Source organism: Protopterus annectens, chromosome 12.part0 (assembly GCF_019279795.1).
Source record: "Protopterus annectens isolate FY-2018-M chromosome 12.part0, PAN1.0, whole genome shotgun sequence".
Taxonomy (NCBI): Eukaryota; Metazoa; Chordata; order Ceratodontiformes; family Protopteridae; genus Protopterus; species Protopterus annectens.
Window position 1 is genome coordinate 228,585,659 of NC_056746.1, and position 21,438 is coordinate 228,607,096.

Below are 21,438 nucleotides of genomic sequence, written 5' to 3' on the forward strand. Positions count from 1 at the left end.
TAGATCCACAGAGTGGGCCTTAAAAAGGTGCTTGTGAGTGTCAGGGACCCTATAATATCTGTCCGGCTTGACAGGAGCAGGAGGAAGAGAATCAGGGTTGGCACTGGAGTCAGAGAAAACATCATCCAAAACATCCATAACTGGAGGGATAGCCAAAGGTCTGTGCTGGGGAAGCTTGAGGAAAGTACGAAGCCTTTTCCTGGAGTCAGAGAATTCCTGACCCTGCCATTGAAAATGTTCCCTCATGGAATGCAGGACTTCCCCAAATGAGAAATCCTCTATAGGGGAGGCAGAGGGAATTGATTCCTCAGCATCAGAGTCCTCGTAGGCCTGGAAGGGTTCTTCTTGAGTATCAGAATGCTCAGGATCCCCAGAAGCTTCATCCGAGGAGAGGTCGTCCGCCTGCTCAGTTCTAGGCCTTTTCTCTGCAGGTGGCTGAGAACCCCTGTCCGGATGAGGCTGAGACCCCCTGATAAGGGAAATAAGATCTGCAGCCAGAGACATGATCTGCTTATCAGAAGAAGGGGCCTGGGCAGGTTTAGGATGGGCCTTGGCCTGACTGGCGGCCTTAGCACGTGCAAAGGCCTTGATGGACATGGATACAGGAGGCCTAGCAGCCCCACGTGCAGGCGTTACCTTGTCCACAGGAATGGTGTCGGGTAGATCCAGAACTTCGGTTTCCAGAGGAAAATCAACAACCGGCACCGGAGAGATCTCCGAGTCCGAAGGTCGTGTTAACTCTGTGTCGTCGGTCTGGAGTGGTAGATTTACCACTTCCGAAGGGACCGGAGTGCTAGCAGAGGGTTTAGGAGTAACATCGGTAGTGGACGTGGGCCGAGGATGTCGGTTCCGGTCCTTGCGTTTTTTAGCAGATTGGGTTGTCGGTTGATCCGACGGCATGATATACGCAAAAGATTCACCGAAGAAGTCCTCGGCGAATTCTGCCCGGCGCCTGAGAGTGCGCTTATTAAAGCAGGCACAGGCAGCACAGGCCGAGACGTCATTGTCTGGGCCCAGGCAAGGAAGGCAGAGAGAATGGAAGTCCTTATGAGGTATTTGTTTACCACAAGACAAACAATTATTAACTTTCTCAATTTGTTCTGACATCGGCTGAGGCAAGAATAAATGTTCCCCAACGGGGTTCTTAGCTTTTAGATGACTTCGGTACTGAAAACACAGGAGCTGACCGACCGGCACTTGCGAACTGCTTCTGCTTCGGGCACCGCGCGGCAAGAAAGACTGAAGAAGATGGCGTCGCCTTTATACTCCAGCCGTTGTGACGTCGGAGAGGAGGCGACACCAGCCGACGCCGGACCCAGACTTTGGAATTCGGCCGACCGAGGGCTGCCTGAGGCAGGACAACCCATATGTTATGACTGCAGTTGCATTCTTGAAGGACATCGTGAGGGGGGTGAGGATCTGGCCGATTATATGAAGAAGCTGCTAAATGTCAAGTCTCTTGTAACCAATGACTCCTTTGCAGATTCCAGAAGTGAAACCTTGTTAAGCGTGGCACCCGGGGACTGGGTGTGGATCCGAATTGTGAAGAGAAAGAATTGGTCATCCCCCAAGTGGGAAGGCCCATATCAAGTACTTATCTCGACACCTATGGCTGTAAAGATCGCAGAGAGGACTTTGTGGATTCATATCACCCACTGTAAAAAACTTAAGACTTTTCCTTCTGCCATTGATGTTGGTCAGACTCCACTGGACCCCTGAACGCAAAGTCTGACTACAAAGGAAGGATGGCCATGTTCAACTGGTACTTGAACTGTTACGTGATGATGATTTTGGTGGCGAAAGTAAATATGTCCATATGAGAAGGAACAGTTGTGAGAGAAAAAGGAATGGTGGGTGCTGCAAGCGCAAACAGGTGTTACTACTGTGTTCAAGGTAAAACTTTGTGAAGGAATTTTGGAATGTTCTAAATGGAACAATAATGATTTCTTGACTCGTGCAAAATACTTGTGCAATAGAGACTGTACGTCCTGGTCAAATGTTTGGTGGTCAACAGATGTGAATGGATGGGAAACAAGTGGTGCAGTGATACCAGAGGAAGATAAAAGCAGGCAACAAAGAATAAAAATTGCGCATTTCCAAAGTACTGAAGTAATTACTATAACCATCGTGTCACCACAATAAAGTGATTCAGGAGTTTATGGAACCGGAGTGTCTCTTCCAATTGGAACTGACCTTTTGGGGACTTTCCAACTTAAAGTACAAAGCCTTAAAAATGCCACAAGTAAAGCAGATTTTGCCTTCACAGAAGAAGAACAATTGTTACTCGAGACGGAATTCGTACACCATAATGAATGGTTATCTTGGGTTAGATATAGTACCCGAGAAGTACATCGTGAGAACTGTGTTTCTTGTGCTGAAGGTAAACAGCAATTAGCGACAGTCCCATTGATGCAAGCTGAAGGTAATCTGATGTGTCTGTTAGTTATTCTTCAACAAAACTGAAGATAAATGCAAAAGTGAAACTCAGCGTTTTCTAGTCATAAGCAAAGTTGAGAAACCGCCTAGAGCAATTTCCTATCCAGGTTCGTATATGTGCATTTCCAGAGATGGCACAGGAAAGAATTATGGCAATATGGGACAGAACTATTGCAATGTTACTGTGAATGGCAATGAAAATCCATTTCTGGAGAACCAAACTCATAGTTAAGCAGACGTTTGGTGGTTATGTGGAGAGAACAAACTCAGATCAAGGCTTACGGTTCCCTGGAAAGGAACTTGTGCACTTGCAAAGTTAATTCTGCCATTCTACATTTTCCCAGTTCCAGCAAGCAATTTCGTAAGAGAACCTGAAATAAAGCCGAAGTGGTTGAATAAGAGAAAAAGAGAGGCACCGAAGCAATCCTTTGATAGTGGTGTCTACATCGATAGCATTGGCATACCAAGAGGCGTGCCTGATGAATACAAAGCAATAAACCAAATAGCAGCTGGTTTTGCATCCATCTTTGTCTGGATTCAACCCAATAAGAATGTGGACTGGATCAACTACATTTACTATAACCAGCAGCGTTTTGTGAACTATACCAAAGATGCATTAAAAGGTATTGCTGAACAACTGGAGGCCACTTCGCAGGTGGCATGGCAGAATCGAATTGCATTGGATATGCTCCTGGCCAAAGAAGGAGGAGTTTTCAGGATGTTTGGGACTTTCTGTTGTACATATATTCCGAATAACACTGCCCCTGATGGGAGCATCACTCGAGCTTTGAAAGGTTTGGAGATGTTATCCGAAGAATTGGCAGAGAACTCTGGGGTAAATAATCCCTTTACAGACTTTCTACAAGCGTGGTTTGGAAAATGGAGTCATCTCATCAGTAGTTTCCTGGTGTCCGTCGGAGTCGATGTGGCTATCGTGGTGGTATGTGTTTGCTGTTGTATACCCTGTATCAGAGGTCTTCTACAAAGACTGGTTGATACTGCTGTTACGAAGACGATGTACCAGCAGTTGCAACAGACTGGTGAAAGTGAATACATTGAAATGTGACTTTTGCAAATGTTTTGAAGTTTAAACGTTTGTCTTGCAAATGAAGTAATGTATGCAAAGAAAAACTTAGTTTTTACCATATATTGATGAAATAAAAAGACAAATAAAAGTGTTTTGAGGGGGGAAATGTTAAGAGAAAAAGTTTTAAAACATACTGTTATTTGTCTCTTTCTCCCATCTAGCAAAATAAATATGCTATTTGCTGAAGTGTTGGTAAGAAAAGGTCATTGAACCATGTTTATTAAAGATGGGCTTTACATATGATAGATGTAGTTTGCTTATGAACTTGAATAACATCTGTTTTCTATACTTCTGAATAAGAGTTAATTTACTGAGGCAGGCTGTGGAAAATTCCAGCTACCACTGTTGAACTAAGTATTCTAACATTCTGTACTAACTGTGGTTTTGAGGTAAAACATTCTACACTAGCTGTGGTTTTGAGGTAAAGCATTCTTTTCTGAGGTAATTTGTGATCCTAGATGTTTTTCATAGCCAACTGTCAACTGTTAGAAATGTAACAAAAGCTATTTTGGCTGGTAACAGGAAAGTATAAAAGTTGATGTCATTAAACAAGCTGATCAGATTGAGATCATCTTGGCCAACATGCTGCTGTAATCTGGTTAGCTGCAAATAAAGAAGTTTTTCATCACCTGAGGCAGATGTGACTCGCTTGAATTTTTTCTTCTGACTCCACAGGCGAGACAATTGTTAACTTTTTCTGACATCGGTTAGAGCAAGAAAAAAGGATCCCCAACGGGGTACTTAGCTTTAGAAGACTTCAGCTTCAATTCGAAAATGAAAAATTCAGGTAGTAGCCGACCAGCACTCGTGCGAACTGCTTCTGCTTCGGGCTCCTCAGCAAGAAAGACTAATGTAATGGTGTCGGCTGCCTGTTTTTATACCACTGACGACCTGATGTCAGTCCTGAAGTGACAGCAACTGACGCAATAATACTACACCTCTGGTATTCGGGCCAACTGAGGGCTACCCTGGCAGGGATAACCCAAATGTGATGACTGCAACCGTGAAACACGAAGGACATATGGATATTCCTACATGTGAATATGCCAATTATTTCTTCAATTCAGCTGCTAATTCAATGTCTCAGAAACTCTGGTCAACAGTTTTTACAACCATTACCCCATGGCTTGGGGCAGAGTTATCCTCATCATTCCTCATCAAAACACTGAAAGCTCTCACAATTTTACATGACAGCTACTGGAGTAAAAAATTCAGCATGCATAGTTCCTAAATAAGTCAAATTAACATTTCAGCACTCTCCTCAAGTCTGACATCTTATGTTTGAATAATCTACTTCAGTCACTTAGAAATAATTCATTACATTTTTCTTCTGTACAATGATATTACAGCCAACATGTCTTGCTATGCTTTGTCCTCATTATTCTCAACAAGCTCCACTTTGGCCTCTCTTTCTGCCTTTCCTATTTTAAACAGCTCCTATGAGTTTCACTTTCTATGCTGGATTTCCTGAGCTCAAAACAGTGACTCATGCAAGCTAACAGGCTCTGTGCTCCCAAATGCTTAAGGACATTGTTTTCAGTCTTTTTGAATATTCCAGAACTATCAGACTTCTACAGTAGACTTCAGCAGCTAGCAATATTTGTTCGATTACATTCAAAGAATTTCTAGGTATGGAAAAATACACTTTTTGTTGTTTCTTTTGCTTCCCAGCCACTTTACTATCAGCTACTCTAATAGAGTCCTTCTCCTTGGTGTCTCCTCTCCTTGCCCAGGCTAAAAATAGAGGTTTCCAGCATGCCATGCTGTGGGAATAAGGGTCAATGTATCTTTATGGAGGAAACAGAAAGGAGGTGAAAGGAAGCTCAACTGTCAGCATCATGCTGCAGGATGGGGGTGGGGGGTGGAGTTTGCATTGCCCTAATCCTTCACCCATGGCATGCTGATGTGTGCATTGCTAAGATGAGTGGATAATAATGAGTGTTTTCAAGGATGTTCCTGCTTGGGTCTTGCGCAGTGGCACTTACCCTGCCCTTTCTGAGCACCACTCTCTTGTTATTTCTCAAGCTCTATCCTCTGCCAGAACTCATATGAGAATATGACATAATGCTCCTTTACCCCATCCATGCCCATCCACCCCTGTGTTTGCCATCAAGGGCTTGAGAAAATAACCAAACTAGGGTTAACCTCAGTCGTATTCAGGGATTTATCCCTCTGTACCACTGGCAAAGGTTAACTACAAAACTACATCTTACCATAAACTTCATAGCTTCAAAAATAAGCAAGAGGTACTCACCAAATTAACTCACAAAAAATATACCAAAAAAGTGCAGTTGGGCAGGAAAATTAGCATTAACTGTAGAAATTTGACTAAGTTCACTATTGGAACTTCTGCTATGAAGGACCCGAAGTCTAGACCGACTTATAGAGCTTTACATTCATATGTAAGTACTAGGCTAGCTGCCCCCTGCAGGCCATTTTAAGCCTAGTCATCTTCCCTTTCAATGGTGAGAAGCAAACCCTGTACCATGCGACTGTAAGGTAAAAACCTTAACCATTGTACCAAATTCCCTGTTTTAATAGGACACTCTTCCACCTGACATATGGACACCTGCACCATCTTTAGTTCTTTTTTTCCCCAGAGCATCAAGGGACAGGTAAAAGCCACAGCATTAGTTGCCCAGATGGCAAATGTCCCCAAGTAAGACAGCCTAACTAGATGACCCCTCAAAGTTCACTCTTTAAGCAGTAAGCAATCCTGGGGAGGGGGAGCATTTTGTACGGTCAAGTTGAGAGGGAAAGTAGGAATAAACACCAAGTAATCATCTGAACTCCAATATGGTATCAGGTTAAAAATACAGAGGTAGATGGAGGGGAATACTGCTGCAAATAGTGAATATGCTTAACATCCACAATTACAGTAATATGCTATTAATTTTTACTAGTCCTTCTGTTTCCACTGTTAAATATGTGGCCAACTCTTGGGATGTGAAGATATAGTAGGCAGACAGACAGAGGTAACAGATGTATGTATGCTCAAAGAAGTGTAAGATAAGCCTGACTTGCAAAGATCTGACACTTAAGAGGACTACAGACAATGCTCTCTGTCTTGGGTCCAGGTCCTCTTTTTCAACACGAAAGGGGTACCTTTTCCATCTTATCAAGTATGATTTCCTTACATTTGGTTTCCTAGCTGCCCTCAGAATTGTAATCACATACTTGGTAAACACGTGCCTAAAGGGGATGACTGCTAAATCATCCATGGTGTCAACCTTAAAGTCTTCATACTGGGCTGCATGAGTGAAACCTTTTTTCTGGTTTAATATGTCAACTTGCTGAGAAAGTAGCACAGGCTCCATCCTCTTCATGCTGAGTTGGACATAAAGCCACTGCGGACTCGGCCAAAAAGTTATATTAGTAGAACTTTTGGTCTGTTCTCCTGTAAGTTTTGAATTACCCTAGTGAGAACAGTGATGGAAAAGAACCATAAAGGAATAGACCTACCTAACAGACTGAGTAAGCATCTGCTGCCTAGGCCTCCAAGCTTCCTGCATCGGTGCATTATTTTTTTAACTGCCTGATTTTTGCAGAAGAAAAAAGTCTGTTTCTGGCACACCTATATGTGTTTTAAATCCAGAAATATATCCCTGTTCACCATTCATTCATGAAGGTCTGCATCTTTTCAGACCAACTGGTCTGCTAGGTCATTCTTCTGGCATGGGAAGCAAGATGCACTGAGGTTCACAAATGGCTTCTGGACTAGACAACAAACTCCCATGGCAAGCTTGCACAAAAGGAAAAGGTGGATTCCTCCCAGACTGTTGATGTACCACATAACTCATCTGCTGTCTGTGATAATATGCAGGGTCCCTGGTTGCCATACGTGTTTGAATAGCTTTATGGCTACAACTATGGATGTACCACATAACTCATCTGCTGTCTGTGATAATATGCAGGGTCCCTGGTTGCCATACATGTTTGAATAGCTTTATGGCTACAACTATGGACTTTCTCTATTTAATGTTGATGTCTGAGCAATCTGTTGTCAGTGTATGGGTATCCTGGCCTGGTTTGAAATGTGCCCCTGAATGAAATATACCTGTTGAAACCACCACAAGAGCTATTACTTGATACAGGCAGTAGAGGGATAGGACACTGCACTGAGTGCGCATGGTGGCCCCATTTGCTCTGTAAATAACACTGCAGTTTTCTCATGTAAAATTTCATCAACAGGGCCATTAGAATTGTGGATGCCATATCACCAAGGGTCCTGATGTACTCTCTTGCAGCAATCTGATTCTGTTGTATGAATTGAAAAATGTGGCCAAAAATACCTACTCTGGGGAGGAATGCTCTTTAACTGGTAGTGTGTAACAGGCTCCCCAGAACTGGACCTTGAAGGATGAAAGTAGTTATGATTTAGATAGATTCAGAGAGAGAGAGAAATAGAGTCCTGGAGGCTAAAAGCAGACAAGGATGGTCTGCACAGCACACTATCCCTCCCTCTTGGGTGGGGGCCTGAATTAGGCAATCATCTAAGTTAAGCTAGATTTGAATGTCCATGTTCCTGCAAAATGCAATTACTGAAGCCACCATCATCACCCTCCTTTTTTCACATTTTTCTACACGAGGTTGAGGTAATGTGTCAACTGTTACCATCTCTCTCGATGCAATGCCACTTTCCTACATTGCTGTACAGTCATGCCCATCTGCCACAGGTCTTCTGTCACACAATCCATCCATCACTTTGCTGGATGCCCACATTTCCTCTTGCCTTCTTCCTGTCTGTCCCAAATCTTATTCACCAGATTGTCTTCTGCTTTTCTGCAAATGTGCCCAAACTGATGTAATCTGTTCTCTTTGACTTTCTTTGCAATTGGACCTACCTGAGCTTCTGCTCTGATGTCCTCAGTTCTTCATCTGTTCCACAGGGTGCATCCTACCACCCATCTCTAGCACCTCATCTCCATCACTTCTAGGTTCCTCAGTTGCTCTGCCTTCACTGCCCAGGTTTCTGTACCACAGTGGACACACCACTGTTTTGTACACCTTATCAGTTTGTTATTCTTTTATCATGCACTACCCCTGCCACTATGCCAGTTAGTTGCATTCCTTCCTTGTCTAGATTTGACTTCCGGATTCAGACATCCCTTCTCCCCAACCACCCCTCCCAGGTACTTGAAGCTGTTAACCTGCTCCACTATTTTCTCTTCTATCTCAGTTTCTTGTGGTTTCCCCATTAGCTGCCACTGCAACTGTCTTATCTGTATTCAGTTTAATTATGTGTGCCTTCAGTTTTGCATTCCATTCCCCTATTCTTTGTTGAAGTTTTTGTTCACAGTCTGCCTGTAATGGCACAGTCTGCATACAGCAACTTTGTTGATCTGTTCCCATACCCGTTTTCTAAAGTAGTCCAAGACCACTATGAACAGCAGATGGCTCAGAGTTAAACTCTGATGCATATCCACTCCCACTGGGAGACCCTCTTAGACCGAGCACCATCTGTATTTGCTTGACTGTGCCCTTGCACATATCCTGCACTAATTCTACCAATGTTTCTGGGACCTCAAACCACTGCAGGACTGTTCAGATCAGCTTTCCTGGGACCTTTATCATATGCTTTCTCCAAGTCTAGGAATGCCCAGTTGGACTCTTTCCTTACCCCTCTTCTCAACTGTTTTTCTCACTGCAAGCATAGGGTAAGATGTGCTACATCCTGATCTGAATCTGAACTGCTCATCTCTTATACTACTTGATGCATATTCATTTATCAGTCACTCCCTTCAGAACTTTCATGCAGTGTGACATCAATTTGATATTTCTATACTGCTCAAATCTGTAAATGTCCCCTTTGCTCTTGTACACTGGCACTAGTATGCTTATTTTCCAGTCATCTGGGATATGCCTTTCTCTCCATACTGCAGTGAGTACCCTTAGGAGACATTTCTCCTCTAACTCATCCAACATCTTAATCATATATCCTTTGACCTTATTTGAGCCTGCGTCTTTCACTGACTTCATTTCATCACAGGCTATATCTGGGGAAGTACAGCTTCTGTGGGGATTTCTTCAATCAGCAGCTGCTAGAAAGTACTCTATCTGCTTTTGATATCCTGTGGATTGGTGAGAAGGATGCTGCTGACATTCCTTAATCTTTGGAGATGCCTCTGATGCCTTGTTCTTCCATATTGCAACTGTCTCTGTTTGCTAAACAGTATTCCTTCTTAGTCAGGTCCATCTTTTATATCTCTTACTTTTTCCTGCACTCCTTTCTTTTGATGACTTCCTGGAATTCTGCATTCCACCATCAGCTTCCCTTATATACCTTTTTATACCTGGTTCAAACTAGGAGGAAGCCTACCTCAGTTGCATGTTGGCCATTCTTATATGTGATCTTGTGACGTGCTCAGTTGCTGAACCTTGTGTTGGTCACTATCAAGCCATTTTCCAGACAGAAGTTTAGAATGGCCTCCCCTTCATTATTCCTGTTGCCTCGTTCAAGTGGATGGCCCAGACAGCCCCCATATCTTTGTTCTGTCTGTCCCGATATGTGCATTTAGGTCCCCCATTACCAACACCAATTCCTTTGGTCCTATTTTATCTTGCTGGTCCTGCAATTGCTGCCTGAATGTACTCTTTTACTCGCTGTTACAATCCTGATGTGGGCATAGGCTGAGATTATGAATAGTGCCCTATTATCCTTACACTGGAGTCTGATTGCCATGCATCTTGTCACTATTACTCACCACAATTTCCAGAGCATTTCTGGTCTGTCCTCCTCCTCCTCTTAAGTAGTAGACTCTGGATCCCAAATCAAGTGGCTGTGCTTCACTACCCTACCAGCTTGTCTCCTGGATGCAGAGAATGTCCATCCTCCTTCTTAATATCATGTCATCCACTTCCAAGCTCCATCCTGTCAGTGAACCTATGCAGAGTATGGCAATCCTTAGTTCATTTTTGTGAGGTTGACTGGTTTTATGTCCAGTTTTCACTCAACAGTACTATCCCAGGTAATCCAAGTTGGGCAAATGGACACCAGCCAGCCAGTAGCTTATGGAACCCAGCAGTTCTGAGCTTTATGGCAAGCACACATTGATCAACAGGGACACAGAGATCTTTCTCACAGTTACCACGGGTCCCAGGTCTAGGTCAGAAATGGCCGAGTTCTTGACCTACTTATCACTGGCCACTACCTGTGCCCATTTTTGGAGACATTGGCCAACATAGCCAAATAATCTAGAGCCCCATTTTTACACCACTGAGTGGTTAACCCTGACATAATCTGCAATCCATGCTCTATTATCTAGAGGATATTGTGTATCGCAGTTTATGCCCAAAGCAGTCAGTCTATACAACTCTTCCCCCAACAGGCACTATCTAGATCGGTGATGATGCCCACAACTACATTCCTGTGGGAGTTTGAGGTGGAAACACACAACATGATTCTTTTTTTTTTGGTGGGGGGGTGACCCCAGAGAGACACAGGGAGAATATGTAAACTCCATACAGGCATTGTCTGGAAATGAAAACTGAACCTTATATATTGCGCACGAGAGGCGAAGATTTTAATCATTATGCCAACTTTATAAATACTCTTGGTGGAGCAGACAAACTAAAACGCAAGGAATTACACTGATAACAGGCACTCACTGTTCATATCTCAGGTACTGCCTGCCTGTGTTCCCAGTCTATGGATATGTGAAGGCATACTTTTCTAACTTCCTGAGCAACCATAAAGACCTGTGGAAAGAGGTGAGGTAACAGGGCCTGAAAGATTAGTATTCTGAACATTTAAGCTCACAGAAATTTGTTTAGCATTGACTGGTGTAAAACAGGCATCCAAAGGTTGTATTTTATAATACTATGAATAACTGAGTAGAACCCTGCACCTTTCTCATGTTCTGGTACCCTCTCTATGTCCCTTTCACTTAGGAGCTCTAGTAATACTAGCTTTACAATGTGCTGTTTTTCTCTGGGTATTACAGGAATGTCTGAGACTCTTGGCTACATTATGAAGTGGAAATCATATTACTGTGCCAAGATTTGTAAGACTGAAGCATCTTGGTTTGTTTTTTTTAACAACTTTTTCAGAAAAATTTCCAGCTGACCCCTACATTTTGGAAATGTGTGGGAGGTTTTGGATTGGGGTAGGATTTAATGGCAGGGAAAGTGAAGAGCTCCATTGAGTCATACCTGCTCTGTTCAGATGTCTCAACCCCGAGGGCTCCCAGGCTTTACATTTTGGTCAGCTTGTTATTTTCTGTTGAAATGGTGGAAGGGCCAGCTTTTTGTGTGTGTGTGTGTGTGTGTGTGTGTGTGTGTGTGTGTGTGTCTATGCACGCGTGGGTGAAACAGTAATTTCACTGACTACATAGTCTTTTCCTCCATGTTGTTAAACTCAAGAAAAGTTCCAAACAGCAGTGGTGCATTAAGGACCCGAGTCTACACATGCTCTGGCAGGGGCTATGTCCTCAGTGTTGCACATCTCTGTATAACTAACCCTGCAGCTGGTGCCCTGCATGATGCACTCACTGCATCAGTCACATTTGATAAAATGCTTGCTAAATTGGGAAGAGTCACTGCAAAGTTCTGACACCCTACTTCTTGTGGCTTTGTTTTTTATCTTCTCTGTCTTGCCCTGAAGTGGTGATAGTACAGTCCCTTGAAATTTAAACATATGACTTTGGGAAATAAGAGACTTGAAAGGTAGGGTGGCACCATATTAAAGCCATTCCAACTAGTCAAGTACGCTGCTTGCTCTGTCATTAGGTACGGGACTTTGTGTTGAAGTCCCAGAGGATCTCCTCCTGTTTATGGACACCACAGCTGGAGAGGCAGTTGAGTTCTTGTACAAATACTTACACTAATCCATAACTTTACACAAACAGTGAGGCTTCCTGAGAGTAAGGCATTGGGAATCCAGTTCCAAGGATGGACTGGTGAATGCATCCGCCAAAGCAGGGGATTTATGCTCTATTAATCCCAAAAAGTTTTCTGTTTCTCTTCTGGGCATCCAAGAGGTCCTTAGTGTCTCACTTGAAGAAATTCTTCATTTTACTGGGAATGCCTCCAAATTCTCTAGTGGGGAGACAGAGGACAAGGTGCTCCCTCTGTCACACATGTAAGAAAAAGGGATACATCTGACCAGCATAAGCCAGTTCATTCTCCACAAAGTCTAATGTGTGTGATTCATTAAAGAGTGATGTTTCAGTCTTTCTTTTTTTAGCAGAGCACTTCCCCTTCCCACTAACCATTATGGTTGATCTGAGAAAAGTTGCTGGTTCTTACAGAAACATATCAAATTCACTACCAGTCTCACCGGGTCCTAAGAGAGGAGGCCCATTCAGCTCAGCTGAGGCAAAATGGTGGATATCCAGGTTTTGGGCAACTTGAGACTCAACTTAGAGATGGTGGCAACCTTTGAAGTATTAGGTTATGGGTAAGTGCTGAAGACTTCAAAAAATGATAGCTGCACATATACTTGCATACAAGAAATGAGTCTACTGTCCTCACTATTGGTTATGAGGATATGGGTATTAGAACCAGATTCCCAAAGAATGGCATTCAGACTGACCAATATCTGCAGGATTATGGCTAAGGATGACTCTCCTGTGACAGCATGGCCTAAACAGGTCACTGCCAGAGGCTTCTTTCCAGATGGGATCCTGAGATTGCAGCTACAAAAACATTGCTAGGGGGGGCCTTTGTGCACAACTCGTATATCACCAGTCCCCCAATGCCCCGTTTCGTGTGGTCACTTTTCTTTGCGTTTCTTCATCCATGAATACTCTGACAAATGCCATGACTGTCCTAGACATGGTGCACAGTATTTTCTGATTTATGGCAGTCTTAGAGATTTTTCGCACCCTGTGTGAACTTCAGACAATGAGGAAGAGGTGATGTTATGTTTGGTGCCCACACAAAATAAAATCTTGACTATAAAATCTAAGAATAGAATATGTTTACATCTGGTCACTTTCAATACTGACATCTACATAATGCCCAAGAACTAGTAAACTGCAACAAACTGCAGCAATAATTTGCATCTAAAGCTGCTACACAATAAATGTGCAGAGCAGCAACAACAGATATTTCCCCAAAGGGGCACTTATCTGTACTCTAGAAGCAATACCGAACTGGTAAACTGATTATGCTTTGTACTCACACTGACTACCGACCTTCCATTTTTAAAGTGTGACAAGAAAGCACCAAAGATAACACAAATGGATGTCACTCAGACCAGAGGCATTATAATATCAATGCAATAGGGAATTTCACTGGCTAAGAAGGGCAATGGTGAAAAGCTCTGGTACTGTGCTTTCTGCAGCAGAAGTCGTAAGTGTCTGCACTACAGTGAACAATACAAACATCTACCACTTAAGACAACTTTACAAACAGCCTGAAATATAATTTCAGTACAAACACTTTTATGAGGATGGTCACAGTTTAGCTCCCCACAGAATTAACACAGTTCTTAGAAATGTGTTTCTTTTAACATCTAAGCCTAATGTGTACAAGAAAATATACACTCACCTGTCAGCCAAGATCTTGCTTCTATCAATTCGTCTGACATGTCCACCAGTAGGCAATCACTTGGTACACTCAGCAGCACTGAGGAAACACAGAACAAAATGCTCTGCCGCACATACCTGAAGCAAAAATGAAGAGAAAAAAGTTAAGAAGTCTATTACAGATGTCTTTTTTGCAATACACAGTAGCTTAGCCCATATGTATTAACTCAGTCTTCATCTATATGTTAGACTGGGTCTATATCACATAGTCATAGTCTCAAAACTTTGACTATGTAAATATCAAACCCAAAAGTTCGAAAACTTAATACTCCAAACACTCAGAACAGCGATTTTTTTCCCAGGGAAAAAAAATCGCTGTTCCGGTACAAAATGCAGAAACACACAAACACTAAATACTGTTTCTAATGTGGGGGGCTTTCCCTGGGAAAGAATTAGATGTTCCGTGGCTTCTTTATTTTTAGACTTTGAACTTCCCAGTTAGACGTTTTGGCATTCGGACATATGATATACACCCGTTAAACTCAGCCTTTTACAAAGCCCTATAAAAGCATGCTTTTTAGAACTTCAAATGTTTTTTCAGTTTTACGTTACTTGCACTGCGGTGGTGGTGCTGCGGTAGCGTTGTCGCCTCACAGTAAGACGCTGTTCGGTTCGATTCTCAGTTAGAATGTCTTCTGTTTGGAGACATGCGTGAATGGGCATACCTTAGTTGAAGGTTGTGCGCCAGAGCTGGCAACTCGGTAGGTAAAAATCTACTGCCAATCATCAGTGGACCGGAGTTCCGCTGTGGTGACCCCTAACCGGGAAAAGCCGAAAGAGACAAACAAACCCACTCTGTTACTTACATCTTCATTCATACCTTGAAAGAAATTCGACAATGCTGCAGAAAAGTTATGTAACATCAGCAGACTACTAAGGAAAACTGAGCAGACCACATAAATAGAACTCTTTGTTACAATCATCAAGTAGCAAGTAGCAAGTAGCAGTAGCAGCACTTATTCAGCACACACTTTAGCTACTGTAGCTTGGAGACCATTCCTCTTTTGCTGCATCTGTTGTCACTGATAAAAACAACAATGGCACTCATGTTTTGACTGCCTACCACTTCCGATGTAGGCACAAATAATCAAATTGTCTTGTTGAAGGCTTAAGCAACTGGAAATCAGTGACAAAAAAAGCAAGAAGCATGGCTAAAGGTAGCCAAGTCTAAGCAAAAAATCATCTGAGATCACCTACAAAATCCAAAAACAGAGATCTTGTGAATGAATTTCATTAGAACAGCTACAATTACACTTTCAATTTATATGTTGCATAAGAAATTTGTCTTCTTCAGGAGATCTTAGCCTCTAACTGGTCACTGCAAAAAAAAAAAAATCTCCAAATACATGCACTACCTGAATGATAGGCTTCTCTGAAACTAAAAATAAGAAGCTCAGACACGGAAAGCAGGGGGCTGGATACAGCAATCCACAGGATCCTCTTAACATACAGTGTAGTACACCATGCAATATGGACCACTCACACATAGTCTCTCTCAGCAAGTATTCTAATTTTACTTCAAAATAAATGGGGGGGGGCTGTCTCTGTGGTGCACAGGGATGAAGCCTGTCTGCAACCTAGGCATTCACGGTTCAATTAGCAGCATGCTACTGCAAGATGTGAGGGAGCAGAGTAGAAATTGTTCGATATCTTCTGTGCGGACTAGGGAAATCACTTCTCATGCTTTGATGTTGGTGTACACAGCTGCTACCTGGCAAACTTTCCTGTGTAATAGGGGGAATGCCCATCCTGAACAGTCTATTACATACCCCCTCTTCCCCTTATACAGCTGAGTGCGTGCAGAAAGGCATGACTGGGAAAAAGAAAATACTACAAAACACCTATGATAGCTACCTAAATGATGTCCTTTTTGAGTTGACTCTCATCACTGATGATGAGGGGAACAAATGGGTCAATTGGTTAATAGGGGGCTGGTGACTGGTAAGGAGTAGACCAAAGATAGCAAAAAGTTAAACAATAAAATAAAAGGGACCAAGGGTGCTGTAGTATAATGATTACATACTTGCTGGATCTGTAAAAGTACTTCTTCAAAAATAGGTTTGTGGACACAGAGAGTAGGCTACTGAAATGGTTGATGGCAATAGAATCCATGGAGTCAGACAATCAAGAGACTGGGGGTACAGAAAAGATAGGAAAAGGGTAGATGAAGGGAAGTCATAATATTAAACTGCAGACTAAATACTAAATAGCAAACTAGGTACGCAGTCTCCAATATCAAAATACAAATGCCTCATTAAGTTGAGTTAGAATTCGGTGACAAAACTGTGACTGCATGGGAATGCAAGTAACAGTTGTTAGTTCTTAAACCTACACTAAGGGATATAGACTATCTGGTTTTCTATATAGTTTGAAGTCACCTGATCAGGGGCGGATCAACTTGTTCATAAAGTTGCTTATAGCACACTCTTCATGGCTTTCACTGTATATTATTATTATACAATGAAAGCTAATTTCTGCTTGAAAAGATGATGGCTGTTTGTTTACAAGTATCTGTTCCATGTAAATCAAACATTACCCATGGGAACAAGTCCAACTCCAACATCCTTTGTTAAACAGACTGGGTTGGCAGCCAAAGTGACCTGTTATTTCTACACAACAAACATTTTTCTGAGTCAACTGTAATGTGAAAAAAAATACTTAAAATAGGAAGCTTGTCTTCAGATTCCCAGAATGTCGTAGAAAACTTCCCAGTACATTTAAAAGTACACTACCTACGTGACAGGAGCTGCAAAGTGCGCTGTCCTAGCGTCATGGAAGCACATAAGTGCATAGTATGCTGCGACAGAAAACTCAAATTAGCAGGAGATGACAGAAGACAAATTAAGTTCTTCTACACAATGGCATTACTTAAAAATGGTAAGGCAGTAAGTAATATCACTGCATAACAGCAGTGGATCATGTTTAGATGGGAATAATTAAGGTTTATCAATGGCTGGCTTTTTCTAATCACTCAGTCTGTGTCTTTGTAACCAAACCACATCAGCCACGTGCAAAGTCTGCATTACCTGCACCCAAATATGACTTACGGCTTAAATAACTTATTAACTCAGGAAGCGAGAATGAAACTGGGTAAAATACTTAATCTGTTCTCCAAAATATGCTATTTCTGTATCAGCTGCCATTTCATCTAAGAATCTGCAGCAATTTCAAATAATACTAAACAGAACAGAAGGTTTATGACAATGTGTGCTTTATAAGACTCTTGCTCTACACAGTTAAATTTTGTACATTATAAACCGCTGCTATTATCTTTACTGAATTTGTATCTTAGCTTGTTTTTTTATGGCATTTGTATTGCCTTCCTGTGCTGATTCTCCAAATGTGTATCTTGCCATTCTGTACTACTGATTCACTGTATTTGATATTGTCTGCTACCTTGGCATCAGAGCCAAACTGCTAGTCTCTGCTTACAATATGCAAATTTGCTACCATTTTTACTGATACTGTATTACCCTTTGCTGTTGATGATTACATTAAAATTGCAATCCTCTGCTGTTGTGGCAACCAAACTTGATTGCTATTTGTCAAATTTTATTCACAAAGTCTGCTACTACTACTATTATACTAAATTTGCAAACTGCTGCTAACGATTCACTGTGATTACAACCTTCTGCTTTATTTGCCATCCTGGTGCTACTGACTGTAATATAGTCATCTGCTTTAAAACCCATCCCAGATTGCTTAACCATCAGACTGCATTTAACAGTCAACTGCTACCACACTTGTAACTCTTACTGTGTAGGCTGAAACAGACTTTTCAGTGTAGTAATTGAGGCAGATTTCTTATTGTAATCCTCTGGTTGTTTGAAAAAAAATTTCCAGATAAGCCACATGTCAGCACTCATGACCCATTGTCTGTGTAAACCCCACCAAATGTTTGACTCACTGTTGCACTTCAAAGTCAAAAAGTCAAAGTGAACTTTATTGTCATCCAGACTGCACTACAGTGCAACTGAATGAAACTGCGTTACTACAAACTCAATGTGCATACAACATATACTGATATTAAGGGTCTATATCATATATTCGAAAGCTAAAAAGAGTGAACGCTCTTTTATCGACCCCAAAAAGCCGAAGCCACTAAATATCGAAAACACGGAGCAGAGATTTTTTTCTCCATGGGAAAAAAATCATTGGGCCGTTTTCGGGACTTTGCCATTTGCTTCACTGTGGTGTGAACTTGGAGTTGGTCAATTTAAGTAGGTGGGATGTCGGGGCGATTCTTTCCCAGGGAAAAAAAATCGCTGTTCCGTGTTTTCGATATTTAGTGGTTTTGGCTTTTTGGGGTCGATAAAAGAGCGTTTTTAGCTTTTGAATATATGATACAGACCCGATATTAAAACTATAAAAACACATATACTAGAGCTAATCCAACAATAACAGTAAGACATTTATGCAGTGCAATAACAAGTATAATGAGATGCACCAAGACTATTCCACTTAGATGTCTTCGTCAGTACCCAAAATACTGCACAGATACTATACTGCACAGATCAAAATCAGACAGATTTCAAATTGCAAGGAATGCTAACTTAGCATCATTAATACTGCACATAAGGTATAAAATTGTTCTTTCATAGAGTTATTGCATATGTCTGTGAATTACTTCAGTGCTGTAACTCCAGACCTGCATGACTAGCATGGTGCACGTTATTACTGGAGTTCAGAAGTCTGATGGCTTGTTGAAAAAAAGCTTCAATTAAATCTGGTGGTTTTGCAACGTAAATGACAGTATCTCCTGCCTAAGACAAACACGAGAACAGACCATGAGCAGGGTAAGTGCAATCTTTGACTATTTTCATGGCACTACTGAGGCACCAAGCAGAGTGCAAGTCCTGGATAGATGGGAGTGTAAACCTGATAATTCTCTCCATCACTTTCACCACCCTCTGGAGAGATATATGATCTGACTGTGCAGTTTCCATACCACACCGAGAAATTACTAGTCAGGATGCTTTCGATGGTAGCCCTGTAGAAGGTTGTGAGAACTGAAGGTGGTAGTTTTGCTCTCCTCAACCTTCTTAGAAAGTGTAGATGCTGTTGCACCTTCTTTACAATGTGAGTAATGTTTACTGACCAAGAGAAGTCATCAGTGATATGCACCCCTAGGAACTCGGTGATGTTCACCCTTTCCACTGTTTCTCCTTTGATTGTGAGTGGAGAATGACCCTCGCATCTCTTTTTGAAGTCTATTATTATATCCTTTGTTTTATTCACATTGAGAACCAGGTTGCTGTTGTGACACCAGACAATCAGTTGGTTCACCTCCATTCTGTAGGCTTTTTCACCATCAATGCTGATGAGATCCACCACTGTAGTACCATTCGCAAACTAAATAATGTGGTTTGTGTTGTACCTAATGATGCAGTCATGTGTCAGCAAGGTGAACAGCAGGGGACTCGGAACATATCCTTGAGGTACTCTAGTATTCAGTGTGGTGCTCGTTGAGGTGTAGTTGCCTATGCATACCTTTTGTGGTCTGTCAATAAGAAATTCCAAGATCCAGTTGTATAAAGGAGTGCTAACATCCAGATGGACCAGTTTCTTAATCAGATGTTGGGAATGACCAAATTGAAGGCCGAGCTGAAGTCACTAAATAACATGCAGACATAGCAGTTTTTGTTCTCTAGGTGTGTCAAGGATAAGTGAAATGCCAGTGAGATGGCATCTGCAGTACAGCGATTGGATCTATAAGCAAACTGAAGTGGGTCCAGTGTTACAGGAAGACTTGATGTTAAGTAGTCTTTGATCACTTCATTACAGTGGAGGTGAGAGCTACTGGGCGGTAGTCATTCTGGCTTGAGGGTGGAGACTTATTGGGCAGTGCTATAATGGTAATATCCTTGAAGCACCCAAGTACTGTGGCTTGATGCAGAGAGATGCTGAATATGTCGGTGAGAACCGTATTTAATTGGTCAGCGCCGTCCCTGAGCACCTGCCACAGAATACTGTCAGGACCAGCTGCCTTTCTTGGATTTACTTATCGTAGCACCCTTTCAACACTTCATCTTCTTGGTTGGTGGGCATTTTCATTGCCGTTGTATTGCTTCCCTTCTCAAACTTCTCAAACCTGCCGAAGTAGGTGTTGAGCTCATTGAGAAACTCCATGTTATCAATCACATCGAGAAGGTAGGGGGCTGTAGTCTAATATAGATTGTATACCTTGCCACAGATGCCTGGAATTGCTCAGGTCTGAGAAATTACCCTGAATTTTGTGTCCATGGGCATGCTTAGCATCTCTTATTACTCTACTTAGTTTCAGTCTGGCTTCCCTAAGGGCATCTTTGTCTTTAGACTTAAAGGCATCATTGTGTGCCTTGAAGAGCTCGTATACTCCACTTGTGAGCCAGGGTTTCTGATTTGCTCGTGTCATGATGCTCTTGTTGACTGTCACATCATCCACACACTTTAATATATAGGCCATCACGGACTCTGTGTACTCATCCAGGTTAATTTTCTGGTCCATAGTAATCATCTCCTTAAATATATTTCAGTCCATGCTTTCAAAGCAGCCCTGGAATGCTGAGACTGCTCCCTCTGGCCATACACTTATTTGTTTCCTGGTTGGCTTTCCTCTAACAATAGCCTATATGCTTTTAGTTGCAAAATGGAGAGATGATCCGAGTTACCCAGATGATGGTGAGGTACTGCCTTATATGCTAGCCTGACACGGTGTAGACCTTTATCCAGAATGTTATCTCCCTTCATTGCAAAGACCACACATTGGAAGTAATGAAGTAAAACTGTTTTCAGACTTCCTTGATTAAAATCACCTCTTATTATGCGAGCAAACACTGGATTATCATTTTCTACCTCACTGATTGACTGGTAAAGTGTACTCAGTGCCTCATTGGTATTGGCACTGGGGGAATATACACCACTGTGTTGCTCACACCACTGAACTCCCTTGGCAGATAGAAAGGTCTGCATTTCAATGATATAAACTCGATATTTTCAGAGCAGTGTTTAGTAACCTACTCACAGCTGGTACACCAGTTACTGTTGACAGATACAGACACCTCCTCCCCCTTCATTTTCAGCAGAGTGCCTGGTTTCTGTCTGCTCTAAATAACGTAAGCCCTTCTACATAGACTGCACTATCATTTATATTACTGTTTAACCATGTCTCAGTAAACATAAGTACATAGCTGTTTCTCACCTTGCTATTTTGCAAAACCTGCCGACTCTGACTATACCCTATTTCACTTTTTGTGCAGTCTATTCTTCTGTCTTACTTTATTAGTAAACACCATATTCTCTCCAGTTTATAACAACAAAAAACCTCCCCACAATAAACTTCATCAATGCACTCCCTGCATACCAGATACTATGAACCATGACGTGGCAGTCTACTTCACAATCTGT

At 42.0% G+C, this 21,438-nt stretch overlaps 1 protein-coding gene across 1 annotated transcript in view; it reads right to left on the reverse strand.

Moving 5' to 3' along the window:
* Positions 1 to 21,438, reverse strand: part of TELO2 (telomere maintenance 2) — a 1,490,787-nt gene that overhangs the window by 138,587 nt on the left and 1,330,762 nt on the right. The window contains exon 20 of the mRNA XM_044089295.1: positions 14,015 to 14,130. Coding sequence (XP_043945230.1) covers positions 14,015 to 14,130 — 116 coding nt within the window. The remainder of the gene's footprint in view (positions 1 to 14,014; positions 14,131 to 21,438) is intronic.